The sequence below is a fragment of the Pararge aegeria genome, chromosome 3 (genome assembly GCF_905163445.1).
Source record: "Pararge aegeria chromosome 3, ilParAegt1.1, whole genome shotgun sequence".
NCBI classification, from domain to species: domain Eukaryota; kingdom Metazoa; phylum Arthropoda; class Insecta; order Lepidoptera; family Nymphalidae; genus Pararge; species Pararge aegeria.
In genome coordinates this window covers 18,621,466-18,638,290 of record NC_053182.1, presented here as the reverse complement: position 1 = coordinate 18,638,290, position 16,825 = coordinate 18,621,466, and the positions used below count along the sequence as shown (strand labels likewise).

General features: G+C 37.5%; 1 protein-coding gene across 7 annotated transcripts in view; it reads left to right on the top strand.

Moving 5' to 3' along the window:
- LOC120637250 (GTPase-activating protein skywalker) overlaps positions 1-16,825 on the top strand; it is a 143,070-nt gene that overhangs the window by 11,102 nt on the left and 115,143 nt on the right. For all 7 annotated transcript variants that reach the window (XM_039908980.1, XM_039908983.1, XM_039908985.1 and 4 more), the window contains exon 3: positions 12,372-12,574. In XM_039908980.1, the coding sequence (XP_039764914.1) occupies positions 12,372-12,574 (203 nt within the window). The remainder of the gene's footprint in view (positions 1-12,371; positions 12,575-16,825) is intronic.

The following is a 16,825-nucleotide window of genomic DNA, read 5'->3' as shown; positions in this document are numbered from 1 at the left end:
GTATAATTTCTTATGTTTTGATTTTTAGTGCTTTTCACACTTTATGTTGATTAAAAAAACTAGTTCAAATTTTTTTGCTGTTATCTCCTCTTTAGCAATTTAAAAAACAACAAAATCTTATTCATCGTCATCATTATCCACACACTACCAATCTTACAATAACACATAGAGTTAACTTAGAAACTTAGTTTTATTTTCGCTTCTAGCTTACGGTAAAGTGTTACGTTACAGGTTGCCTACCATTATTAGAACTATTAGACCGGCAGCTAATTTAATACAATTAACTTTCACGTTATTCTTTTTTTTATATTACATTTTCTCTTGTTTTTGTCAATGGAGATGGAGCGAATTTTAATTTGTTCTTGAAGCTAGCTGGCCAATGTCTTTTTGCCCACTTGTTGTGTTTTTTGTCGTTCGCCGCGTAAACTGGCACAATAAAGGATCTCAATAAAGCATCCAATCAAGAATGATTAATGTTCCAACGTGAGAGTAAACATCATTCCTTGAGGCTACTGAATACTTCCGGTCAATGAATGAATGAATGAATACACTTTTATTGAACACCACAGAGAAAATTTACAGAGATACAAATACAACTGCACAATAAGGTAAAACGTACAATTTTGCGGAATTATCGCTAAATAGCGATCTCTTCCAGGCAACCAAAGGCATACAAGAAAATGCTATACGAAATTAGTAGGTGGTACAACAAATATTAGCGAAATATTAGGATTTTAAACTAAATTAACATAAAATAAACATAAAACATATTAAAGATATGTACAAAAATATAAAATATATTCCATACATATATACAAACATATAAACATACAAATACGCTACTATAAATACATAATTAAAAAAAAAAAAAAAAAAAAGAACCCTCAAAAATATGTAAAATACGAAATAAACAAAATAGAATACGGTGATCATTCCCATCAATGGTCAACTTACCAGCCCAACTTGTATAGCACGCTTTATATGTACTCAGCATATTGCTACAGGCTTTTTCACATTCATTTTTAACATAGTTGCCGTACCTCATCCGGAAAAGGATGGACCTAGACTAAAACGAGCTAGAGGACAAAACATCGGGAGAGCTCTTTTATAGGTCAAGTCAAGCAAAATGTAAAATAGTCACATTTTTCCTTTGCACGGCAGAATTAGCCTCTGTCACCAGAACAGAAAAATATGCATAGAAAATGAGAATACATAGAGCAAATTAGATAGAGGGTAAAATTTAGTGGCCTTATCGCTACAACCAAAGGCGTAAAAAGACTTTATTTCTGGGAAGGTGCTGTAAAATTACTGTACATTTACATTTTAAGGAAATTAAAATATCAACATACGTAACATATAATATAAACATACATATAGTACAGTAGGTATATATGCAAATACATATATGTATATTTATATGCACCACCTACCCCTCTTCTTGAGCTGTGTTTTACGCCATTGGTTAACTGGAAGAGATCGCTATGTAGCGATAAGGCCGTCAAATTGTATACTTTGCGTTAAATGTTTATTTTGCATTTTTTCTGTATATTTATGTGGTGTACAATAAAAGTGTATTCATTCATTCATTCATACAAATTGAATAATCTTAGTGTTTTTCAGCTTCATCGAAGCACAAAACAACAAAAACAAATTCGCATTTATTTATAATATTAAGGATTGAATGAATTTCTTGCATAATAATCAGCGCATTGCACGTGATACGACGTTTTGTCCAATAACAAGCTGTTTAGTTAAGTGGGGGGAACACGCCACCTGGCGAAAGGTTGAATGAAATCTCCGTTAATAGTTATTACCTAATATTAGGTCTTAACGCTTCGTAAATATCACATGACCTCCATAAATAAACCTTATTAGCACTCATGAATGACTTTTGATTGCCGTTTACAGAAATGGAGGGGACCATGTTAAGTTGGCTGTTGTAGTGCATTCCTTTACACGCTTAGCACGCTTTGTTGCACAGGAAAGGGGAACATGTACGTTATGAAATGTGGAGTAATAACTTTATGATTTTTATTTTTAAAAGTATGTTTAAATACCAACATATCAATAATAAAGTAACTCAAGAAATCGCACGCGGGAGAAACGGATTTGTTGCTTGGTTTTCAAATATATAGGCTGAAATCTTATTATAACTTAAATATGGTCTAGATTACTTCTGGGGAGAAAGAATTATTGATATCGGTTCAGTAGTTTCTAACTTTATCAATTACAAATGAACAAACAATAATTTTCTATTATTAATGGTATTTAAATTTTTAATAGCTGTCTATGGTATATGTTATCATTATATATATATTTCTTGTGTGCGTGTGTATGTCACTAAACTCCTCCTAAACAGCTGGACCGATTTGAATGAATTTTTTGGTATGCGTTTGGGTGGCACCCTGGATGGTTTAGATTCACAAATCAGCCCGACAGATGGCGGACATAGCGGGCGGAATACTACTAGCGGACCCCAGGTCCGCTAGTAGTATTATAAAAAGTGAAGGTTTTGTTGTTTATGACCCATTTAAACCACCAACCGAGTCGACTTGCCCGCTTACTGTGCTCAAAAATAGGGTTTTTTTTAAATCAGATGGATGTATCTTGAGTTTAGCGCATTTTGACAAAAATCTTTCAACCGCTCTTTAGGACGAGAAGTTCTATTAATGCTCGGACATGTATTTTATTCCTTTGCCAACCTAAATACATCATCATATCAACCGTATATATAATAGGTCTTTTGTAGGGAGTTCCAAATTCCACGGTTTTGTGCCGCTTAGATCCAGCGGCTATTTGCGACGCGCTTTATGTCGTCTGTCCACCTCGTTGAGGGGTCGACCCGCACCTTGGACCCCAAAGTTCATCCTTTCTCCTACGTCCAACCTATTTAACACCCTTAGAAAAGCGGGCGGTGGTGGTACAAATGAAGTCCGGACTTACAAAGAAATGTTTCTAACGTTTTTGCCACACCTTAATCGCTGGTACCTTATATGTTAACATTTGAGTACCTATAATTACTTTACCATGGATGTATGTAATCTTATCTTCACAAATATTTAACATGCACGTTTGTGTGCCCCTTAAGTTTTCGAGACAAGCTATTTTCCTCCCATGATTTTCCGTTTTAAATCGACTTTGTTATTAACGACAAACTATTTTCTACCCATAATATTCCGTTTAAAATTGACTCGGTTATTAAAGTTGATTATACGCTTTTACAACATGATTCCTAAGGTAATTCTTGACCTACCAATACATACATTAAAAAAATGTGTAAAAACACATCTAATTCAGCGAGGTTACTATGCATTTGATGATTTCCTTAATGAGAAGGTAGATTGGAAGCAGCCAGCTTCGCTCTCATCTCCCGCAAGATAGAAAAATGATTGTAAATGTTGATGTTGAAAACGAGCAACTACTGAGATTCTTGCCGGCTCTTCTCGGTAGAATCTGCTTTCCGAACCGGTGGTAGTCACTACAAACATACATACGTGACTTTGACGTTTCAAAAGTGCTTATAAAGTAGGCCTACTTGAAATAAATAAATTTTGAATTGAATTCTTTCCTTTATTTTCAGTTTTAATTCGACTTATTTATGAAATGCAAACAATTTTCTTTCCATGATTTTCTGTTTAAAAGAAAAAACCTAGACAAATGACTCGATATATTACCTACCCACCAAACCGCACTGGGCCAGCGTAGTGAACTGCGGCATTAGTCCGTTCGCACATGAGAGGAAACCTAAGCCCTGCAGTAGTGGACCGCTAATAGGTTAAATAGAATTAAGAAAAACTACCCAACAATGTGCGTAACATCATCTAGTAACAATTTATCCAGCGATGAAAGGACCTTGGCAGCCTTTGAATCATTAACGAAGTGCCAAGTTGTAGGCTTAATAAGGCTTTCTGCTTATAGAACGACTAACGAACCGGCATTTGTGTCCAATTTTCTTATCAAAGAAAGGGTAATATTGAATGAAGCAAATGAATGCAAAATTCGCTATTCGCGTCTTATTTCAGACAAGTTTTTGCCTGTTTTAGTTTTTAAAGCATTTCATAGAGACATTGAGTTTATTTAAGATATTCTTAATTATACTACTGATATATTTTTTATTATTTTTATAAAATGTTGGGTGTAGTTTACCATGTTTTTTTTTTTGTTAATTCACATAATAAATAGCATAAAATATCTAAAAACAACTGTATTGCATATATGTCTATCCACATTAGAAAAATAGTTACTCATTCTTATAAAGTTAGGTTATTTATTTATTTATTTATTCCGCTCTTACATTTTTGTCATTACAGGAAAAAGTTATCCTAATACTACAATGCAGCATGTTATGTAAATTTTATTAATATATATAACTATAGTGTATATGATAAAATCCTAATCGCTATATTTGTGAGTTCACTCAGAGTGCAACAAAATAAATCCGTCTTCTCGGCTATCACATTATTACATTATCACATTGGTTGACTGTTAATGTAAAATAGTGTGTTGTCTGTTGGTACATTAAACGTACTAGTTGTAGTAATATTAGTAGTAGGAAGAGCTCTTTGTGACAGAGCTCGTCCGGGGAAGTTCTACCGCCATGTTTTTTTTATTCCACTACTAGTGAACCATTGAACGCTTCTTACCTGATGGGAAGTGATAATGCAGTCTAAGATGGAAGCGTGTTAACCATATATATTTAAGCCACACCCTTAATCGTTTTCCACGCGACATCGCACCGGAACGCTAAATCGCTTGGCGGCACGTCTTTTTCGGTAGGGTAGTAACCTAACCACAGCCGGCTGCCAGGAATCGGACCCGGAACCTCCAGCTTAAAACCTCAGCGCTCACCGCGGCGCCGAATTTCTGCCGCTGAGAAGCATTGTTGCAACGCTGTGTTCTGGTCTAAAGGGCGTGGTTGCCCGTGTGCCAAATTGATGGACACGCGACGCCATGTTACAGGGCGTGCTCCATGCATGCTCTATGAATTGTTGCTATAGGCGATGGCTTTCCACTTTCTTCTTGGTTACTACAAAAAACTAGCGGACCCCAGCGCCATCTGTCGGGCTGGTTTGTAAATCAGAACCATCCAGGGTGACACCCAAACGCATACCAAAAAATTCATTCAAATCGGTCCAGCCGTTTAGGAGGAGTTCAGTGACATACACGCGCACACAAGAAATATATATATATAAGATTTGTAACTTGTGCTTTGCTAATGATCTAATGATATTGAAGAAATTGGATTACACATACTGGATTGCAAATAATATCAAAAACGTGATAGTTAGACAATTGCAATTTTCACAGATGGTAAATTTTCTGTTGCAGCAAAAAAACACAAATACCCACTAAAAACAAAATGAAATAAATATTTTTGTATGGGATATACAACTGTTTTTTTTTTTTGCCGATTTAATAGATAATGCTATGGAACCCTTCGAGCGCTAGTCCAACTCGCATTTGGCCGATTTTTTTTATATAGTTGGTACAAACGTGAGCCAATGCGCGTAGCAGGCGCATGCGTCACTATGCCAAGGAATTTTGGAAGCGCTTCAGATTTTCCTTCATTGTTACACCGAAGTATCGTAATTGGAATATTTTCAGTAAATTTCTTGTGAAATTTTTAATATATTCACGTTAAAAACATTTGTATTTAAGAATTGATGATTTGCGTTGGTATAATTTCTAAATAAGATGGAATAAAATTTCAGAAATTTCGTCCATCTTGTTTTTAATGACGTCCTTCAATCCACAACATGTTGTGTGACGGCCGATTGGCGCCGTGAGCAGCGTCCCTGCTTTCGGAGTCCAAGGCTGTGGGTTCGATTCCCACAACTGGACAAGCGGCCCAGAAACCTCACCTGGGCCGCTTGTTTCCAGCGGCTTTCAGCTACTTGTTTGATGTCGTTTGTCCACCTCGTTTGGGGCCGACCAACGCTGCGTTTTCTTCCGGAGATTCTTGTCACTCCCTCTGCCCCGCCGTTACCATAACCGCTACCAGCCCAAGAGCGGGGCCGCCGGGTCTAGGGGCTGTGTATTTTTGTTGTTCCCACAAAGTTTTGCCATTAATCACCACGCTCGGCATGTGGGTTGGTGATCAGTCTGGTCCGGAGTTCGGTCAGTGGATTTTGAAACAGCTGATATGGAATGGTTATACAGCCATTTCTCGGTCGGCTAGATGTACCACGATCATGTGAGGTTGACAAGGAGGATAATTTTAATAATTGTTAAAACCCGCCAACCGACAGTAGACCAGCGTTGTGGGTCTTTGCTCTGAAACTATCTCTCCTAGATGATACCTTTGCTCAGTAATATGGCAGGGTGATAATGGTATTAAAGTAAAAAGTGGTACGAGACGCACAATGGCAAAATTATTTGATTCTGGTGCCTTTGAATCCCTCACTTTACCTACTGAAGATTTTAGAAGGAATCATTCTCTACGCTCTTATTTTAAATCTAGCTAGCTTGTTCGGGATTCTAAATCGACACTCACAACAAAAAGTCCTCATTTTTAACAACTTAATTTATATAAAATTCAATTTTTAAAAACACCTATAACTATGAACTATAATAAAAAAAAACCGAACTCTTTTTTTGTTGGTAATATACCAATTCTACATGGTACTGTATCTCGTACATTACTGATCGAGGTTAACATCAATCGGAAACGATTACTTACAAACGCTGTAAATATATATTTATTTATACAAATAGTTTGCTTTTCCGTTTCTGTCCGGTGTCTTCGTGGCTCAAATGTATAATTTTCTTTTCTTGTTAACATAGCTTTATAAAGCCATTGCCATCTTTAAGCGTAGCTTGATAATGATTTGATTTGTTTGACTAAAGTTAACGCTTGATTGCAACGTCACCTGGTGGTTGAATGATGATGCAGTTTTAGATGGTAGCGGGCTCAACTGTTAGGACCCTAATCTACTTCTACACGACGTCGTACCGGTATGCTTAATCGCCTAGCGGCACACTTTTGTTGATAGGGTCATGTCGCCATAAAAGATAAACATCGAAGTTCTGTTCAAGTTTCTGCTCTGGTCTGATGGGATCAGAACAAGAAATGCAGATATTTACATTATTGAATCTGGGAGCTCCACTCATAAGAAAACAGCGCGCGTCATTCCGCCAGGCAGGTCGTCAAAATTGATTTTAGCAAAGCCGTGTTTCTATTGCACAACTAAAGGCAACATCCCGCAAGGTCTAAAGTCGCTGATTCATGATGACTGATTAATGAAGAAATTATGTAGTACCTACTTATCTTATGATTTTGAGACGATTTACGATATCTCGGATTCAAGTTCCGAGCTACTTCAGAGGCTTTAGAGGTACATACATGATTTTCTGTCTTTGAGACTTATCTGTGCAACTAAAAAGCTAATACTTTTTGAGTAAACCATTGCCATAGTTTTGACTGAAAGAATCAGATACAGTCCTAACATCAAATGCAAGTCGAGCACGTTAAGTCGCGTTTCGTAGATATTATCACTCTCTTGCTCTTCGTGGAGGCATTCGATAAAACTAGATTGCCTCTATTGGGTCATGTTAAATTTGGCAAGTCGAGTATATAACCGCGATATAGCCTAGGTGTCAAAGTGGAGGTGCTAGCTTTTAGTGTAAATAAAAAAAACCATTCGACCTATGAACTAAATGTATGGTTGGATTTCTTTGAGCAAGTTCATATAATATGTTCATTTAATAAAGATAAGTTTCTGACTTCAATGCCGCACAGCTGGTGATCTTTGATGGAGAGGTTTGATGAGGTTCGTGATCGTAGTATGTCAACAGGCTTTCCATGTTATACAACAATCACATTCAAAATGTCCATGAAAATATGCAGGATTCCGTTTCGAATGCAAAAGTCCATGGACATTGACACAAAGGGAAATAGAATTGCATTTGAAATGTGGTGTTGGCGCCGCATGGAGGGAATAAGTTAGACTGGAAAAATTTAAATAAAGAAGTATTAACATGAATTGGTGAATAGATAAATATAAATAAAACTTTAGAAATAGGAAGGCGGAAAATGATTGGTCACCTACTAAGACATGATGAATTTATCGAAATTATAAGGGAAGGGAAAAGTAGCGGCAAAGAGGGAAAGAGAACGACCGAGACTGAATTTTGTGGGACAAATAAAACAAAAGGTTGGGGTAGGGACTCATAGGGAGATGAAAGAGAGGGCCATAAATAGAGAAGTGAAAGAATATACTTATCTTTGCAGGAACATAATATGAAGTTATTTCAGTTTAAAATAGGTATCCGTTAACTGATACATGAGTCACCGGCGATGATCGAGATAAGGTTGAGTAGTTTTTATCGAAGCGTGACGACAAACGACAAACAAAAACTGATCTCGTGTTTACGGTGGAAAAAACTTATTGCGTGAGGAAGTGACCCCAAGAAAATAACATTTGGCCAATCTCTGCAAACCTGAAAACTAGACTTCTATATTTATGACTAGATCACCATCTGGACTTCATCATCGCGCCATCTTAGTAATAATGGTCGTAATATAGAGCGACGGCTTAACGTACTCTCCAAGGTAAGGGAGTGACCATCGCCAGTTCCCTAATTTCGTAATGGTAGTCAGTTTTTTGTTTATAGAAATATTAAATACGAATTCTGAGAACCCAAACCCGAAAGACCCGGGTATCTAAACCAGAACCACGTTATCCGTAGTTGAACATGGACACTGGCTGTAGTGGACGAGGCTAGTATTATATGAAGTCTAACTGTTCCAGTGAGCAATAGGATCATAGGGGATGAAGAGGTATAGGGGTAGATAGGGGATGAAATAAGATAGGGGATGAAGAAAGAATTTGGAATTCCTTTACTTTAATATATTGAGGTTCAAATGACAACTTTCTCGTCGGTTAGGTTAGGTTGGTATGGTCAACTAACGGGGTTCAATTCGTCGATTGGGTCAATTAAATTTAAGCTAGGTAATGATTTCTTATGCTTAAGAAAGTCTTATTAACAGACTTTGTCCACTACCCGTGCCTCGGCGTCGACCATCTCTCCTATGATCTATAATGCTAGGTTTATTTCCCTCTATTAGGCTCTGAGAGAGAAGGCCTATAGTGTCATAGATCATCGCTCTAAATCTCTCTCGCCTATGGCAGGCTTGTGCCAACAGTGGAGTATTATTATGCTGAAATAATAAAAAGTATGCCGAAGCTCACCACAAACACCACCACAAAGAATTCTCGAACATGATAATCAAGAGGCATCAAAGCTTCTTAATATCGAACATTTAGTAACTTAAAAGGAGAAGGCTTAAAAGAAAGAAACCGTTTTAGCAGTGCAGTGCAGTGACAATTAGTGTAAATAATGTCGATCAGTGCAGTGAATAAACACTATGTTTTTGCTAAGTAATGAGCACGTGAACAAAGTGAACGCTAAATCATAGTTAGAGACTGAGTTAAGTCATAGGACTATATAAAATAAGTTTCTCATTAGTCAATAGGCTAGATTGCAATAGGCACTAAAGCATCTCACTCATGCTTTATGGTAGAAGAAAGAAAAAACAAAAAAGAACTTAAGTATTGTAACAATAATCCAAAAAAATTATGTTACCACGACCTGCCTCGTTGTTACGGCCGTAAGCACGTTCAAATTGCTCATAAGTGATACTTATATATATTTATCTTTTCAAGTAGATACGTTTAATAGAGTTTAAATTTAACTTGTATAGGTAACTGAGTACACTAATCACGTCGTATAAGATAACCCCGCGTTATCAGCCGCGGTTTGCGTTAACCCTGGTAATACGAGCGTGGTGCTATTGATATTTTTATTATAAATATTGTTAAATATTTCGTACACACTACACACTACACTACTTAAACTAATTAAAAAAACACTAATTAAAAAAACTTTTTCGGGCAAATTTATCCCAAGGGACCCATTGGAACTTTACTTTAAAAAGTCGCCATAAATAAATGCAACGTAGTATGCCCTTATTGGCAGACAGCGTGTTGCCATCTAACATATAAAATTATGAACTGATCTTAAAGAAATTTGGTCTTTGGCCTTGACATGAGCATAGAAACTGTTCTGAGTTTTAATACATACTTTCGTTTTGGTATGGTTGTACTGAAATGTGGTCGCTTGCTATGGGCCTCATAAGAAGGCTCAGAGTCACTCAGCGGGCAGTAGAGAGAGCAATGTCAAATTAAGAGTTCCGTAGAAAAACCAAAGTTACCGACATAGCTCAGCGAGTTGCAAGGCTGAAGGAAATGGGCGGGGCACATAGCTCAGAGAATCGATGGACGTTGGGGTTCCAAGGTGCTGGAATGTCTACCCCGCACAGATGAATGCAGCGTTGGTCGGCTCCCAAAGAGGTGGACAGACGATATCGAACGAGTCGCTGGGAGCCGCTGGAAAACATCGGCCCAGATCCGTGGATTTTGGAACTACAAAATACTTGGATTTCAATCGGTTGAAGTGATGATGATGATGAGTTACGTCTTATTAGACGGGTAAGAAAACTATACTTTGAACTACGTCTCAGGCTGAAGGACATAGGGCGGCATTTTTCGACAGTCGATTGGCGCAGTGGGCAGCGACCCTGCTTTCTGAGTCCAAGGCCGTGGGTTCCTACTACTGGAAAATGTTTGTATGATGAACACGACTATTTTTCAGTGTATGGGTGTTTATATGTACATCTCTACTAATATTATAAATGTGAATGTAAGTTTGTTTGTTACGCTTTCACGCAAAAACTTCTTAACCGATCCTCATGAAACTTTGTACATATATTACTACTACTACGATACTTTTTATCCCGACATTAAGCTCGGTTTTTTTGGGAGAGGGGATGAAAGTGTTTGACGATTTTACACCGTATCAGGTAAATTTTGCCCAAACCCTGTGTAGATCTGATCAATGTGGTTGGAGATAGAGGACAGAACTCCTCAGCGGATTGCAGCAAACCCCTCATTTAAGGCTTAGCGATACTGAATACTTTAATTTTTTTTAGAACTACAACTAAATTGAATGCCACATCAAAAACAAAATCAAACGCAGACGAAGTCGCGGGCAATAGCTAGTATATTATAAGTATTTATGTACATTATTTATTACAAAATATTCTAAGTATAAGTTTTACGGTTGCTTGGTCCGTCAATAATATTACTATAAAGGGAAATAGTACATAAAACATATAGTAAGATCATACAGAGATGAGTGAAGTGAAGTATTGGAAAAAATTAATTGGGTTCTAGAAGTTCTACAGAACTATTGTTATAAACTTAATTATTATTGTTTCTTGAATTTGCGTGACTTGCTTCGAGTGCTTTGGCTTGCCTCCAAAATTTGTCCGTAGCGTTATGTAGGTACACTCGATTGGTGTCTATTTTTACCATTGCACATGGCGATTTTATTTCTTTCTTTATGATAATAGTTCTCGGTGATTTACATTTTAATTGTGCTGTCCTATTAGCAAAATAATGAATTCATGCGATAATTAAATATGATTTATTGGTTTTCATTCCTAGAAAAATATAAGTAGTTGGTCGAAAAGGATCCAACATACTTCCCAATTTGAGGTAGTTTTAAGACATTTAGGGCCTCAAAAATGAATGTAGCAGAGCGTCGGAATAGTTAATGTTTTGTCACATTAACGCATAACACACGGCATATCTTTTATCTGTAAGATCTTAAATGACTTAAAACTATCGCATTGTAATGTGGCTTGGATCCGTTTCGTTTAACTGTAACTGTGGAATAATAATAATTGCCCATCCTTAATAAGGCATTAAATTTACGTATATATAACATTCATATGCAAACACAACATGTTACACAAGCATGAACAAGTTCAAGAAATCAATTTCTTTTCTTGACACTAAACACTACTGTTAAACTTAGGGGTAACTTGAACTTGGCCATTCAAATAGTTTTAAGCTAATCATAAACTTTGCCCTGATTCACTAATAGGTACATTTACAATTTGTGACTTAAAAATATACTTAGTTATTCTTACGTTATAAAATGCATATGGTATAGTTTCAAAGCCATCGATACTCAGCGCACTTATGTGGTCCAAGATTTTTAAATTTGTAAGAAAAATTAGTGGTGGGTCTAATCGACCGTGCCGACAGTGGACAGTCGCTGTATCAGGTAAACAGCGCGCGTGTTGTCGCGCCGGGGCGCTATCGCATTTTCCGGAGGCTGACCGAGCTTGCGGCGCGGCTGGCCTGCAGTGCCGCTGGCGCGCGCGCACCGAAAGCATGTGCCCCGCGCCCTCACCGCGATGTACATAGAACCGGCCGCGTTCCGCGCGCAAAGCGCCGAATCCCTCGCCCCCGACACAGCCACCCCGATCTGGACGCAGTGCTTACCCTCCCCGTTATTCGCAGGCAAGAAAGCGCCGCTGAAGACCTACGCGGAGCTCGAGCCGCTGTTGCAGCAGGGCCGCAAGCGCGACCTCAAGCTCCTCATCCGCGAGCACTCGTGGCCCATCAACAGCCCCATCCGCGCCTCGCTCTGGCCGGCCCTCTGCCGACAGCACCAGCATGGCAAGTCCATGCTCGACGGATTCTACTGGGACATGGTTACGCAGGTCAGTGCTCCAATAATTATGCAACCGCACCAGTCATCCGCAAGGTTAACGAGTTGACAACTCTCTCGAAAAATTTCTACTCGAGAGGCCTTATCTCGCCGATTTGTGTACTTAAAGTAGTGAAGGTCATGTGAATTTACTTTGCATGGAGCCGCCCATATGTTTAGACGTATCTCGCCCCTCGATAAGGAGGTGAACGCTTGCCAAGGTCGTTTATTCTCGCTCTCTGATGATAAACAAGGCACGCTCAAACATTCTACGAAAGTCGAATATTTTCTTGCAGGCTTTCGTCTATATTCAATAAGCGATAGATTGAAAACTGTTTCAAGTTGTTTGTGTATTGAATGTCGAGGGTTTTCGAGTCGAGTGTCCATGGTCCTTGGCAAGCATGAGTACGTGATCACTAGTGTAAAAAGAAATTGATCCTTAAACGGGCATATTATAAAATAGCCGAAAAACAGCTACTATTTTTTTTCGTGAAGCTCGAATGAACTCGCACTCGTTACTCTTCGTCACTCGTTTCCTCAGCATATGTTGTTTACATGTGTTTACGTATGTAAATTGCGCAAGTTATTCTTTCAATTACTATGCCTGTCAGATTTGTTTCGTCTTCAATCATTTAAAACAAAGCGAAGAGTTACAACAATGACGCCTCTGAACAAAAACGTTTCGTCGTTTCGCAAAGGAAAAAAAGCGTATACAGCAGTTCCTTATCAGTGTTTGCCGCGACAAAAGTGTAAATACAGAGTTATTTTATTTACACTGATATTGAGATGTGGTCTTTGTTCTTTAATGCTTTAGCTCCCAAAAGTATTACCTGTTTGCGGACGTGATTCACGGCACATCGTAATCACTGGTTTATATTCAAAGAAAGCTGCAGGTTTCCCATTAGATATTTTTGTAAGGATTTCCAGCTTAAAAATAAAAATAGAAATTTCGGGGAAAAACGCTTTGTTGTTGCCCCATCCGTCTGTGTTCTAGGGCCCATTTTCATACAATTGCTTGCACTATTAACTGGGATAAACGGCGTGTGCCCTGCGGTCTAACTATATATCATAGCGTGACGGGCTAATGTTATAATAAAGCCTTAACTTAAGGCTCTAATCTAATGAAAATAAAAACAAAGCGGAGTTTTAGTTCTCGAGAAAAGCGCATTCAAACCTACACTAAAGTCTGCAGGCTATACAATGGTAAATTTCTTAGATTCAGTATCTATATATATATAGATTCAGGTGAGTGGTAATTAGCATTATTTTGTATCATTGGCTATCTCAGAATATTCAACATTTTTTTTAAACTGTTTCTACGTAAGTTCATGATCTTTTCGACAATCCTGAAAATCCTTTGGAAATTCGGTTCTATAGAGAATCGGTTTCCATTCCTATGTCACCAGAGGCGAAAAAACTTTCGACAGCTGATATGCGCTTTTCTAATCATTTTCATCATTTTCTTATTATACTGTATAGCCTAAAACTTTTCTTAATTATGTGTGTTTTAAGCAATTTAAATATCACTTACATCAACCGTGGATTAAAACATCGTGAGGAAGACTGCATGCCTGACCGAACTGCCATAATGTTTTCAATAACTGTAGGTTGTATGTATACTATGACGTATATATATTTATAGATATTTAAAAAAATGATTATGTAAATTGTATGTATGGGTTTTATGTGCCTCTGAATAAAAACTTTATTCTTATTAGTCAAAGTTTTAGAAGAGAAACACATATTATTTCAAAGAAATCGCATGATAAGCCCATCTGTACTTTTAAAAGAAGGATGGTAGCTAAGCGGCGATATACCGGTCCGTTTCGACAGTGGCTGTTGCTACGGGCAGGCATTCGTTCGAAAGAGTCCTTGTGTTCGACATCAACGTGCGCGCGTGCGCCGCATCGGCCGCCTCCCGCATCCCAATTAGTTGCCGACAACAAACAACAATGGATAGCCGATTATAACAACAGCTGCTAATGAAACTTGCCACCTCATCGCTCCTATTGTTTTCATTATTGCGACATCGTATATGCCTATTGCATTTTCTTGTTTAGTAAATACATATCTATGAGTATTTATTCAAAACTGTTACGCTGGAATCTTAACCTACGTCCTACGTCGAGATTTGCTACCTGGTATAATATTATTCTTGATTCTCGTTTAAAATTATTTTCCTGATAACTACTACTAATACTTTCACGACATATTATTTCGAAATTAATTGTGGCTCTCTTTGAAATTATTTTATCGACTTTTTTGTTTTTATATTTTGCTAAAAAACTGAAACGGATATTTTATCATTTTATTTGTCTTATCTATCTAAGTACGTATGTATTTTCAGTGGACTTCTATTCTCTGATACACAGGTGTTTATTTCGTGAAATTCTTTTTCTTTTTTACTTTTGAAGAAAGAGCCTACCAAATTTCAGGATTTTTGTAGCTGAGCTGATTTCTGAGCAATGTATTTTTATACATTTATCGTATACGTTTTGTATTACATTTATAGGTAGATGGGAATATATCGAGCCTTCACCGCCGTATTAGCGTAACCGACAAATTCATTTTTATCCAAAAGAAGCTTTAAAACATATTTAAATGAAGCGTCATATGTATAATTTTTGTTTTGTCGGTTACGCTAATTCGGCGGTAAAGAATCGATATTATATTTTGTCGTTAATATGTCATTATTCGGAAAAGAAACAATTACTTTTCATCATTCGTGCAGACAGACTGATTATTTATTTATTTACAAAACTTAATTTATCATTACAGGCTTAACCCAACGCGATTTATGAGCTTATTCTAAAAACTAAAATCTATAATAGGCATAACTTAATAAATGCTTAGTTGCCTGAGTAATACCTAAGTATACTTGACTACCAATTACTTAAACATGACTCGATTGTCATTTAATGAGTATATACTTATGTGGATTAACATGCCACTGTCTCGGTCAATATTTATGAATCGCTGCTCGATTATCATTTTTACTACAAAAATACGACGCGATATATAAGTCTGTTGTTAATTAGGAGTTAATTACTTTACCAGTTACGGTAAATGGTTTGTTATTATTTGTAACACGTTTTTGGGTCCGAAAGATAGTAATATTAGTCATCAAGGAGACCGAGATAACTCTTTGTTAAGACTCACTGACTTGAAAACCGAAATGTTCTAAGTGTACTCTCAAATTTATATTCCAGTAATATTTGTCTTGAAGCTGTGATAGCGCAGGGGGTAAGAGCTCGACTTCACTTTCAGGGGGCTGAGTTCGAATCCCGGCACAAACCTCTAACTTTTCTAAGTTATGTGCGGTGAAGGAAAACAAATCCTGCACAACTGAGCGTTCTACATAATGTTCTCAAAGATATGTGGTGTCCACCAATCCGCTCTGGGGCAGCGTGGTGGACTACGGACTTAACCCCTTCTCAATTTGGAAGGAGACCCAATGTTGATGCGATGAATATTTTTGTCGAGTCATTCAGTTGGCGACTGATTGGCGCAGTGAGTAGCGTCCCTGCATACTGAGTCCTAGGCTGTGGGTTGGGTTTGACTCCCACAACTAGAAAATGTGTGTGTGATGATCATGAATTTTTTCGTGTGTCCGGGTGTTTATCTGTATATTACAAGTATTTATGTGTATATAACTCATAAAAATATTCATCAGTTATATTAGTACCCATAACAAAAGCTACGCATTCTTTGGGGCTAGATGGCCATATGTGAATTGTCGTAATATATTTATTAAAAAAATGACAAATTCTTCTGTGGAATACTACAAATAAAAGAAGTGTGTAGGTATGATTATAAAAATACTCAAAATTTGTTTTGTAACACAGTTCTTTGGAATCTGAAATCCCGTGTCTTGCTTCTATGGCAGTAGATTTAATTAGGAGCTAATATCGCTAAGGCAGTTAGGGGAAATGATTCGTTATTATCTGTATCACGTTTTTGGGTCCAATAGATAGTGTTGATGACTTACGGATCTAAATCATGGTCGCTTACTATGGGGGCTTATATTACTATTACACAGAAATGAGGAGATCCGTAGAAGAACTAGAGTTAGCCAGATACTTAACGAATCGCGTAGCTGAAGTGGCAATGGGCGGGGAAAATAGTTCGTAGAACCGATGGACTGGGGCCCTAAGGTGCTAGAAGCGGCCAAAAAGCGGCCCATTGGATTTTAAAACTCCGTACTAAAGATCTTAATGTCCAGCTGTGGATGTAAATCTGTTGTAGTGATGATGATGAATGAATG